General features: G+C 37.9%; 1 protein-coding gene across 2 annotated transcripts in view; it reads right to left on the bottom strand.

The window, feature by feature from the left end:
• Positions 1-445: 445 nt before the first annotated feature.
• The window catches only part of LOC117963410 (plexin-A1), a 197,925-nt gene continuing 185,483 nt past the window's right edge, over positions 446-12,887 (bottom strand). For both annotated transcript variants that reach the window (XM_058988788.1, XM_058988789.1), the window contains exons 28-32: positions 11,361-11,551; positions 8,993-9,162; positions 8,378-8,590; positions 7,108-7,258; positions 446-4,204 (exon numbers count right to left, since the gene is read on the bottom strand). In XM_058988788.1, coding sequence (XP_058844771.1) covers positions 4,109-4,204; positions 7,108-7,258; positions 8,378-8,590; positions 8,993-9,162; positions 11,361-11,551 — 821 coding nt within the window. In that variant the 3' untranslated portion in view covers positions 446-4,108. The remainder of the gene's footprint in view (positions 4,205-7,107; positions 7,259-8,377; positions 8,591-8,992; positions 9,163-11,360; positions 11,552-12,887) is intronic.

The raw sequence follows: 12,887 nt of genomic DNA, 5'->3' as shown, positions 1-12,887 counted from the left end.
ACCACTGGACCACACAGCCTCCTATGTGATTATGGGTAGTCTGTGTGTACTGTATTACAGCCCATGTGTCCACAGTCGTCTTGGCAAGTGATATTTTCAGAATCATATGGTTCTGAATTAAAATACGACTTCTGTTGAAAATAGTACTGTAGCAATAAAACCAATTACAGTACATCTAAATGGAAGCCTTCTTATTTTAAAACAGTCTTTTCAGCTATGTATTTTTGACACACTATCTTTTTTGTGTTCCATGAAAAATGGACAAGGGTTGGAACGGGCCAAAATGAAATAATCAGATACGCGTCATACTCGTTTAACCGTCACTGAAGTCAACATTTTATAGGGTTGGATATGTAAGTGCTGACTGTAATGTAGAAAGATATGCATACTGAATTTCATCCCAGCTGGCCAATCCATTTACCCCCAAAAAAGTAAAAAAACTAAATGACAGACAAAATGCTTTATTTAGCAAAAAAAATTTAATCTCTCCTTGATGCGTGTGTTTATTTACAAGTAGTAAATCTGCAAAATAGGAATTAGCAGGATATTTACACAATGAGCGTTAAACAGCCAACTTGTCACAGTTGCTTCAAGACTGAAACAATCTTCTACATTTAACCACTATTCTTATAGTAATAAAATCAATTTGTTTTATGTATTTTATTTTGTTTCTATGTTTAAAAAGGACTGCCGATTTCAAATAGACATGATTAAAAAAATGAAAGGATGCCCACTGTTGCAAATTACATTTGTGATATGAAGACAACATGACAATGATTGTCTAAGAAACCAAATTCTGTTTCAGGTAGGATTATCAAACCCCATTGGAGAGAACAAGAGGTAATGATTTTATGGTTAGGGTTAGGAATATTTAATGTGAACATAATTTGGGAGATGTGCTGTAGTTGCACACTGGGCAGAGCTAATGCTAATGCTGTAAGAAAGTGGTCAAGATAAAAAATGCAACTGTGCATTGCCATTAAATGACACAATTGCTCACTACAATGGCTGCTTCTACCATGAAAACCAATATTTGTTAAAGTTGCCATGGAATTATATCTTTTGCAGTTAATCCAACAGCATTGTCCTTTCTTTTGAATCATTTCAATTTAAAAAGACATCAAAAACAGCTGTTCTTGTATTATACACAATAGTTTAGTACCATTCAATGAAATGAGTTGCACCATTAAGTCTCTTGTTTTATATAGTAGCGACAAATTAAATGAAAAAGAACTGCCTCAACACTTACATTTTTTATTATAATAATTTCTTTCAAAAGAGTAACTCTTACTAAAGTCTAAAGCATTCATGCAATTGTCCACAGGCCCTCCAAAATAAATCCTGAGACATTGAAAAATTACAATTGAACCAGTGGTTTTTTACAATCGTTAAACTGTTCTGCAATGGAGCAGCTACGTAAAAAAAAAAAAAAAAAAAAGAAGTGAACCAGGTTTTCCCAATGTCAGTTTCCATGTTAAAGATACAAAGTTTGAACTTAGTGGTGGTGGCCAGCAAAAAGCTGCACAGAAGTTTTACTGTATATGGGGAATAATAAATGTACTTTGTGTGGCTATTGTTGAAAAGTCATTTAACTCAGGCAGGTGGAGCATCCAACTATTGATTCTAGGACTACCACCACCGGCCATAGAGGGCGCTGTAGCTAGCAACTGTGCTTTATTGCTGCTTAGTATGGCAGACATGCAGTTATCTTGAGGATGTTATATCGATACACAAAGCACAATAATGCAGCATTTTTAAAGTCACACATTTTATGATGGATGACATCATTCAATCTGGTTTGCAGCACAAAGTGGACTTTATAAAGCTGCTGTGTTTACTCTGCCCCCAACCATAATGGCTGTAAACTAATTAAAATCTGGTCTACTTGAACAGGGAGATGGCCACCACAAGAATTCTAAGAGGTCCATGGGCTAGTTGGGCCTAAAATAAATAACTACATTGACGTAATTTGAATTACGATATCAAACCAAGACTCATCCTCGTCTACCCTTACTCTGTAGAAGCCACAGTCTATCGCACACATTCAGCCTTTCCAAGAACTGATATCAACTCTTTTTTATCTTCTTGTTGAATTGTAGGTCATTTGGAACTTGAGAGAAAAGCTTGGTCCAAAACCAAATGTATTTATGTAAATTTTTGGGGGTGGTATTGTTTGAAAGCATCCCATTCTGAAGTTACTGGGTTTAAAAAAAATCACAAGATGCAACAGCAATCTCCATTTATAACACAAACATATGATCTAAATTCTCAAAGTAAAAGCAGGATGATAAATATATTGACACCAAGGAGAAGCAACTCAAAAGGACCTTAATAAAGAAAACAAAAGTTGTATGCCTGCATGTGCCTATTGTTTGTGTAACTTTGTGTACCTGACATCTGGTTCTGGACTGAACATCGGGATAAAAGTGGATGAACGCAGCTTCACATATTAAAGCAAAACTAAAATTCACTACTATCAACCTCGGCAAAATTTAGGCAAGGAGGAAAACCTTCAAACTTTCAAGTCACAAAATGTGACCTAACCCATGACAATGAAAGTCATCCTTTTAATAATGGGCTGCTAATGGGCTTATTAAATCTTGAGTTGATAAATAGCAGACTACTCTCAAAGCTTGTCCTCTTCAGATCATCCTACTTGCAATCAGAATCTCTTTATGTCTTTGACTGCACTCTGCAACCTAATCTGTATGATATCTGGAGAAAAAAAAAAATCACGCTCCTTTGGGATCTTCCCCTTCTGTTCAAATAAGCCAAATGCCCTATGTGACCTCATTAGATTGCTGCGGAGGAAATAATGGCTGTTGCATTCTTATGCAATAAAACTGTAAGTATCTAATGCTGGGGCCTGAGAAGAGTAAGGGCAAGAATTTCATATTGAAATAACCCTACAGCAAACTAGACTGAACATGATTCGCCAGATGATAGTATTTTCATAAGTTTAATCTTCCTCAGAAGCAGTGGTTTCTGATAGTTTTTTAGTAATGGAAAGCAAACATTGCAACACCTGGCCTTCCCAAGCAATCTCTTGTTTGTATATATATATATATATCTATTTGACTCGTCTTGTATTGTGCTACTGGAAAATGTTGTGCATACCAGCTTGTAAAAATGGAATGCAAAACAAATACACAACTTAAAAAGAGCGCTACTAATACTCGAGCATGAAGATGTTCTGAGAGATTGTCAAATAAGTAATTTTGTAATTAGAAGCACTGAATAATGTATTTAGCAATGTTGTGAAGGTGGCAACAGCATTCTTTGAAAATGATTTTCAGTTGCTGATAAAGTCACAGACATTTTAGTTCCTTCATGATGGTAATGCTCTTGCCAAGTAACAATGAAGAATTTCTAGTACCGTAATGTAGAGCTGCTGTAAATAAAAATACAGTACAACTTACTTTACTTTTACAATTCCTACATTTTATCAAGTCAGGGCCTTACCATGTTCTCTCAACTTCCATTGTCATTTTTTGTATTCATTTTTTTTATTAACTTCAGTCACTAGGCATGTTAACATTTAAATTAAAGCACATTTTTCATCTAGCAAAATGTCTTTGCACTAAACAACATTCAAATAAAACATGGCACAGGACATTTTTTTTTTTTTGTGGAAATATCAAAGCTTATGGAACTCCTTATAATATCATTTTTTTTTTTTTAAATTGAAAACACTATTTTTTTTAGTTTGTTTCTTTAAAAATGCTTTTTTTTTTAAATTCTGTAAATTGTGCAAATGTAGCAGTAACACTGGTGGCAGGAGGCAGAGAGAGTCAAGTACATTTAAAAAGAAAAGTCCTTGAGGTTAACAAAAGTCTCATCCAGGCTTTGTCATGTGACAGGGTCACGTGATCAGAGGAACTGCTCCTAAAGCCACAAATTTGCTGCTTCTCTGTTCCTTTTCTCTCTCTTTCTTGATTCTTCAATGTTTATATGTTTGTCCATGGTAAGTTAGTCTGTTTTTTCCAAAATGTCTTAAAACGATTTTAATTGAGACAGGCTACGCATGCCCAGTCCTGCGGGTTCCACAATGCACTGCTTCGGTCCCCCCACCCTCAGTTTTTAGTTCAGAAAAGTCCAGTGTGGAGCTTCAGCTGCCAAGAGCCATGGTGTCAATCACCTGCTCCAGCTTACTCCTCAGTCTCTGCCGTCTGGCTTGTTCATCTGTTTCCAAGGCAGACAGTATCTACAAGGAGAAAAGGGGGGGGAGAAAAGAAAATATTAAAAGGGGAGGCTGACAAACCATTTTGTCCGGAAGAGCCATATTGATGACTAGAGTTCTTAGAGGCACAAGAACAAAAACAAGTAATTACAAAGGAAAATAAATAATTGGACTTGCAAAGCTCTTAAGTAGTTTTGTGTTCATTAAACAGGTTATATTTTTAACGTTGAATTGCTTCGATCAAAAAGTGTCCAGCCTTCAATGCCAAATAGATGCATATTGTGGAGCTCAATGGGCCATAGAGTGTATGGCCCAAGAACCATCAACTGGACTCTGTGCTGGAATCAATCTTTTCTGTTGCTGACTGAGGTAAGTAAGGTAAATAAGCACAGCCTGTGAAGACAAACAGTTTTACAAGAACCAGCCTCTTCAGCATGTAATCAAAGTAAGAGTGTTCCTGCTTCTACATGCAGTATATGGCAATAAATTACTTCTCCAAGCTCGGTTAGGTATTCAACAACAGTCTCCTGAATTATTAAATTTAAATAACATAACTATAAAAAGTTGAGGCTCAAGTTATGTCAGACCCTACCAGAAGAGACGACTGCCATTAGCTCTTACTGAAAGATATTTATTTGGCTTCTGTGATGACGGTTTAATCTCCCCACCATTCAATCAATGTCATAACACAGTCATTTAACAGATTACCTTCCTGCTCGATGAGGATATTGTCCAATTAGAGATTGTAATGGCCCTTGGAACAGCAGTGCATTGGGTACGTGGGGGGCGCAAGCAGCAGATTATATTAACCATTTCATTAAGTCAATGATTTGAAAGCACTGGTGCATAATTATACAGATGAGATGAGATGAGAGAGATGACACAATCACACTGTGTCGGTACCAGTCTAGTGGTGAGATGTCTGCTTGCACTTGAAAAGGGTTGCACACTGCCTTGAATGATTTTAAAATTAGTTTTTACATGCAAATAGTATCAGAAGCAGGCTTGTTTGACGAACAGACTCATAATTGGGAAGCAGATTTTAAGGTGTGGCAGCAAGAGCTTAACAAATAAACCTTCCTATGGAGAACTGTATTTGGAGAAAATGATTTTTGTGTAGGACATTTCAGCTTAAAAGAAATTGGACAAGGCAGAATTTTGAGCATGTACATCTATGTCCAAAGGTTTTGCATCACCCTATAGAATTAACTAATTTTGCAAATGAAAGTCAAATGAAAGCTGATGAATTATGTTATGTTAATATATGGAATTTAACTGACAAGTGACATTTTGAAATCTAACATGAAATACTGTACTACTATTGTGGTTTCCGGTAGACTTTTGCTATATAATTTTGTAGTTTTTGATTACATGACGTTAATTAAAAGACCTAAATTATGTTATATATATATATATATATATATATATATATATATATATATATATATATATATATATAATGCCTTGAAACTAAAATGATGATTTTGGCCATAGCTGTACTGTACTGTATAGTCATTTAGAAAAAAAAACTAGGACAAACACCAGAGTCACTTTGAAAAGAGTTCAGCATTGTTTGCAAGCCAGATGGAGCCTTGGTTTGGAATATCATGTGAATTCTGACATCCCCAGCAACCTGGTGCCCTCTCACTGCAGGGTGCTGGTAGCTTGTGTGGGGTCAGGTTGCTCCAGTCAACTGCAAGACCTACTGACCTAGAGCTAAATGCCTGCTGAGCCACTGCTTGCTTTAGAAATCTCTAACTGACTGAGTATTTATTTTCTAGTTGCATTTATACATATATCAAAATGTGTGAAAACATAATAGGCTTGATTTAAAGGCTTTTGTGCCAATGCAAAACTTGTACGCATCTTTAGAGGATTTAGTTTGCAAGCTTAAAAAAAAAAAAAAACAACAACTCTTAAATAAAAAAAAGTCATACAAATACATGTATTCATAATATGGACTCCTTTCCAAACACCAATAATCAATTTTTAAAATGAAGGTGTACAGAAGGTGTCAGCAAAATATGGACAGCTCTCGACTGATTCAGCAACTATCAAGCTACCATCTCTGCTGTATGCATTACTAATGAGTCAGAAAATGACAGTATTCATTCAAAGATTTAAAAACTAAATTCAGCCTGGCCAATGACATGAGTGACACAGGGAGGCATCTCAGTGTGCAATTACCAAGATATGGGAATAAATTACAGTCTCCTTTCGCAAGCACCGTTGCACTATTACAGAACGGCATCATGGAATAATCATCTCTTTCTATAATTTCTTTTGAATTTCAGTGAGAGAGGGCTGTGCTGTGTCTCTGGAATTGCATTTAATGGCTGTTACCCAGTAAACGGTGGCAGCTGCGATACATTAAAGAGAATAACTGATGGAGGACAGGGATGAAGGAAGAGACTAAAAGAGGAGCTGGGCAAGGGCTGGTAGTTTAGCTCTCAAGAGTGCTATGGAAATATGCATGCTTATAAAATTGCTGCACATGTATTCAAAATCAAGTCCTGTACTTTATCATCAGGCTTGTGTTTTGGCTGCCAGGATTTTAAACTGTGCCAAATAGGCAACCCAAAGACACTTCACAACATTCCCCAGACATTTTCAAAGCCTTCATGGGTCAATAACTCCTTCCATGGCAAGCTTTGCAAAAGCTTATTTTAAAATTTGAGTGGAGGTACAAAGCAAGTCATAAGCAGACACTAATCTTTGTGACCAATGTATAGCACTATGGCAGAGATTCAGTCCATTTTTTCTTATTTTATCTCCCCTTTTTCTAATTAGTGTTAGTTAAGTTTGACCGGGATGATTCTGATTGGGCCGTTATTCATGGTATTTGATCATTGTGATAACTTGCAACAGGCACTATAAATGTAAGTATAAATGCATAAAGCCCTTATGATACCAAAGAACATACACACCTCTTCTTTGTACTTGACAATGTAGTTGTAAATCTCATGCAGAGCACTCATGCTGTTGAACTGACTCAGGTGGAGCCGGGACTGTTCCGCTAGGTAGGCGCTCATGTCCTGGTCGCTGATTGCTGACATTCTAGAGATATCTGAATAGTACCTGCAATGGAATAATAATGGGTTAGAACAAACTGCAGAATAAAGATCAATGCTGCATACTTCACAACTGATTCGCTGGGACCATCCCTTTTTTTCTGGCTCTCTCGTGCATTTCATAATATGCCACTTGTGCAAATGTATGAAATATTACAAAATAAGAAAGGCAACATTGACAGTTTTTAATTTCTAGTCTCAGTGTTGCTTTGGGTCGGGAGCACTTCTGAAAGCATCCCAGTTCGTAGTACAATCCTATTCAACCTGGATTAAGTCACAACCATTACAAGAGGTGTTGCATCTCAAGGTGACAGCATCTGGGGACCTTATCCCAGCTCAGCCTTTTAAACCTTGTTGTTAACTTCGGAACGGCATACACTTCAAACACTGCTGGAGTGCGGACTTGCACAGCTTCCAAGTCCACGGTGGCTGTCCGACAGCTACATGCCCTCCCTCTTAAAGACAGAAGGGCTCCTATCGATCTGTTTACAGCACTTTGTCAGTGCTAAGCCACTCAATGACCAACCGTCCAAGAAGCTTCCCTTGAGTGCAGTAACACATTATCTTACCATTATTGACCTGCTGTTTGAGCCAAAAATAGTATTTTGCAATCCCAATTTCAAGCAAACCTTTGTCATATAGCAGAGTCTTCTCCCAGCACAGAAAGCAATAGGTAGCCTCGCTGAGGAGAATGGTGCCATACTGAAGGGCTTATTAAGACTATTGGTCACTTTATTAAAGTGATGCTGTGACTTTAAGAAGGGAGCAGAAGTTGTAACTCCACCCCTGGTGATGAATTGCTGTGTATGCTAAAATTCAATTACCGGTCTATTAGCTTGTGTTAATGACATGTGTGCCTAACCTAGTTAAACTGATGCAGTGGCATGTTTGCCTGCTCCAGACCAGTTCAGTTTTGAAAGATGTAGGCAGGATATGCAGTTTTACTGTAACAGAGTTATCGGTTGTGAGCTGTAACGTGCAATTGAATAAAGAGATGCTTGCAACCTGTGTGTCTCCAACAATAATACTCTCACTTTCCCCTAAATATGAGAAGCTAAACCTTTCAAAGACCATTAACCAAATTGCAGCAAAAAATATAAAAAATACAATTCAATTTGAAGCATACCTCTCTACCCAGTTTTTGTAGTTGGGAATGTCTTTTGCATACAGCAGCTTGTTGGAGGGAGAGTCCTTGCCTAGCTTGTGCTCAGACGTGGAGCAGGAGTCCATGAAGGTTTGAGCCACCACCGAGAGGCAGGCATCTGTAATACTGTTCTTGTGGATGTCAAACACGAACTGGGGGTTCTTGATGACATTCACCCAGAAACGTAGAGGTAGGCTGAAACAGAGCATAGTGCTGAGTACCGTTCTAACAAACATGACAATCTATACAGCTCTTTGTCTCTCTATCAAAATCCAAATGGCATATGAAGTTACCAAGTCAAAATGTTTGATTCAAAATCCATTCAATAAAATAAAACAGATATATGCATATACTTTAGTATTTTGACGGGTTAACATGCAATTTAATCTGACAATGTCAAATAAATGCATTCATAATAGAGTAATTGATGCAGCTTACTGAAACAATTAAACCTGCCCTGACCACCAAGTGTCACTACTGCGCCGTTGTACATGTCAAGACAATTGGATTGGGTGTAAAGGACTGTTGTGTTCACTATGGACTAGCAGTTGAAAAGCCCTGTTGCAATAGTCCGTCATGGGTGAAGAAACTGCTTACCAGTTACTCTTCCATGTATGCCGGACATCAGAGTCACTAATATGGTGTTTGTCCGCTTGCTCGTCCAAGAAGTCGAACATGTACTTAATGGCTAGTGGAAGAGCACTGCCGCGGTGTGCGGTGCTGAATATCGTCTCGAAGAGGTCATCCACAAACTTCTGTAATGTACCCTGAGGTGACAACCAAAATAGTGATTAGATTAGGAAAAAGTGTCCGTTTTGAGCTAAAATGCCCTAGACATACCAGTGTAGAACTGAAACAGGTATTGTGACTAAATTTGAATATTAATTCAAATATAAATACAGCTTCCAAATTTTGTTAAAATTGGTGCAATAAAAACAGGGATCCTAAATATCCTCCATTTTAAGATGATATTGTGGAAATTTCAAATCTTTTAGAGAAGGGAAGGGAGTTGAAAGGAAACTAGCACCACACACAGTCCCCTGGAACTCTATTTTACAAGATCTGGCGAGTGGTTTTATCAGTTCCAAGTAATTGAATAAAACCAGCATATAATAGTAAAATACTTATTAAAGAAAGAAAAAAAAAACAGACCCTTAAATCATTTGTGATCCATTTCTATCTCAGCGAGGGCTTGGCAGATTGGTAATCATTCATGCCAAATGGGATTATATGTATTTAAAATGCAAGGAAAGCACACATTTATTTATTTATTTTTTTTTAAAATTTTGCCCCAAATTAAGTGCTAACCAGACAGCCTGGGCAGATAAATGAAAACATGGTTACTGACAAAACCATACCTTTAATGAAGCATGTTAGTACAGAGATAAGGCAAATGTAAATGCCTTTTTCTAGTTCTGTAATATAAAAGCTCAAGCAAACTATTCTGTAATGTAATATCTGTGTAACTGCCATGTACCCCATGCTATTAAAAGATCATGTAGGTTCAAGTAATTTTAATTGCTTTTCCACATTTCCCTTAATATTTTATGGTGTTTACTATCATTTCAAATGGTTGTGAGTTCCAACATTGAGTTATAATTTCTCTCTAAATCTGCTTTTACCTGGCTTGGAGCTTGTGCGGAGAATCCAGAAGTACAGGGACTGAAAGGCCTCCCTGATTACATTCAGAATAATGTGACAATGTGTCTATACAACTCTGCCAGCCCCATATACTTCCTCGGTCTGTGTGTGTGTGTGTGAGTAGAGTAGGTGGCAGAGTTTGAAAGATTTCAATGGAACGAGGAAATCTGTTCAGAGCCAGGCAGTGTCAGGCTTTCCAGAGAAGCTCAAAGCCAGGTAAAAGTGAACAATTGAATACTGGATCAACAGAACGCCTCTGTATAATTGCAAACATTGTAAAAAGACAAGGGACAAGTGATCAATAAGTGACATTTGATGCTACTTGGTCTTTATACATAGACGTATTTACACTACAATGTATATCTCTGTGTGTAGAGATAGGGTGGGTATGTTTTATATTTCTGACAATTTAAACTGTTTTAGTTGAAAAATAATAACCCTCATGCCATTGTGGACTCTCTTTTGCCTAAAGAAAAAGTAAATGTAAGCAGAATAGCTAGATACTTAACATCTGCAAATTGCCCAGTGGAGCTTGGAGGCCAATAATGCAAATGACCCATTCAGGGGTAGTAAACGGTCTAGTGCACATTACCAGCAAACAGGCTTAATATCATTCCCCGGAAGCAACACAAGAACAGTAAGAGTTTTATTGACGACCATATTATAGATCCACTTCATAAAGGCTATTACAAACAATAGTGTTTAATTTGTGTCACAGGCCATTGATTGGGCAGGCTCCCCGGGTTAGTTTCAGCTGACACAGGGAATCGGTTAAAATTACAATGTCAATCTACGCAGGAACAGAGGCTCGGGAGATCCTGTTTTTCATTCCAGTTACCAGGAGCACATTTCTGCCTTGTCAACAGAGTAGACGCAGGAAGAAAATTGTGCTTGGGCTGCTCTCTGCGGGGTATATTAATTTCTAAATTGCTTATTCAGATTAACATGGAGGGCCAGACCGGCTGACGCAGTGCCAGACACTCATTTTGGCACTTTTCATTCCCACTGGTCTATGGGCATTCAAAAAAAAAAAAACACTAAATATTTTTATATTTGTTTTAAGAAAACCACCCAAGAGGCTTGTAACACAATCTAATTTCATTTTTGGGAATTCAGTTATGAAGAAAGCTACTTTTCTCAGTTACAGTAACTTGCTAAACATGGGATAGAGCGAACGTCCCCCATTGCACAGCATTCTAGCTGCTTTAAGCATACCATATACATTTGTTCCCCTTAAATAGGAGTGTGTGTCCAACATGGATTTAAACGCCCAAAATCCTATTTATGAAATGGGCAGTGGTGGGCGAAAAAAAACCTAGCCTACCTTTGTGGCGAGTAACCGCGTCAGGTATATCTCAGAGACCATCTTGCTGCCGCGGTCGCCCTCTCGCTGGTCCGAGTGGTCGTGGTTCTTCACCAGGTGCCACAGCTTGGTGCCGCTTTCCAGGTCTGGTGTGATCATGGGCGTACGTGACCGCAGGCTGTCTGGGCTGCTGGCTGTGCGAAGCATGCTCTCTGAAACAATGGAAAGAAAAACAGGTCTGCTTTTAAGGTACATGCAAGTCCTCTCCTTATACTGTCACAGGAGGGACGCAAACAGTTCTTTGTAGTATAGGCAATACAAACATTAAGAAGCTCTTTTCTCTTAGGTCAGGGCTGAAAGTCATTTCTAAGGATATACAATTGGCAATGTGTACTCCATGTCAAGAGTATTTTAAGGTAGTAGAAGGTTTAGAAGCAAAAGACTAAAGTATTGTTCGTATGATGACTGCTTTTATGCCAGAATATTCATTTTATCTATTTTTACTGTAGAGGCAGTTTAAATAATCTCTTATGGTGGTCTCAGACATCAGTGTCACGCAACAAGCCTGATGCCTGCATAAGCTCACACAGAGATACGTAATAGGGTCTTCTCATAATATCATACCCACTTGTTGAAATCCCACATAGTTCTACTTTGCAAAAAACAGACTAACAGTCTCATCAAATGGAGATTCCAAAATTCAGGTTTTGCAAGTGAATTCAGAAACTTTTCCCAATCTAACATGACAGAAGCTAAACTTTAGTGGTGCCTGCATGGATCAAAAGCATGTCCCTCCCACTCGGCTTAGTTTACGAAAATATCCCCCATTCATTTCAGTTCCATACCACTCTGACATTGTTGCTGTAGCAACCCAAAATTGATCGTAACATGCCTTGAAGGTACAAAACCAATTCTGACAGCTGAGATTTGCAGGCTTTTAGCAAGGATGCACGAGTCATAAAAGCATTTTGTACTGTGTGTGTCTGTCATAGAATGAGTGATTTTTATTATTTTCCAAAATTAGGTGCGGGATTTAATGGTTGTCATACCAATACATGATTGAAATGGCTTTAATATTGTAGGAAGGGTATGTATGACAGTTACAGGTTTAGTGGAATATTTCAGAACAAAGAAGTGCTCAGTAGAACTGAGAGAGCAGAACGTTAGGATATTAATATAACCTGAAATAGAAATGTTGCATACAAATGCAACGCTGACAGATCTCAGTGTCACCTTGAAGGTTAATGGTTACATTTCTATTTCAGGGAACCAGGGAACTAATTATGATAATAATTAGTTAATAATATAAACGTCTCGTATTTTAAAAACGAGAAAATGAACTAACTCCAGCCGAAGCTATGCAGCCTGGGGGGACAGCACAAAGTCAGCCAACTTATGTTGCTGGATCCCTGAGAAGGATCGACTCAAGCTGCTGGCTTCATGCGGGGCACAAGGCCACAGTGGGACGTAACAAGCAATAGGCTGTAGTGTACAATATATGCAAAATTAGTAATACTAACACAGTATATAATATCGCTTTACATTTGT

The sequence above is a fragment of the Acipenser ruthenus genome, chromosome 16 (genome assembly GCF_902713425.1).
Source record: "Acipenser ruthenus chromosome 16, fAciRut3.2 maternal haplotype, whole genome shotgun sequence".
In the NCBI taxonomy this organism is placed as follows: Eukaryota; Metazoa; Chordata; class Actinopteri; order Acipenseriformes; family Acipenseridae; genus Acipenser; species Acipenser ruthenus.
The sequence above is the reverse complement of the archived record's forward strand: the minus strand, read 5'-3'. Positions and strand labels throughout refer to the sequence as shown.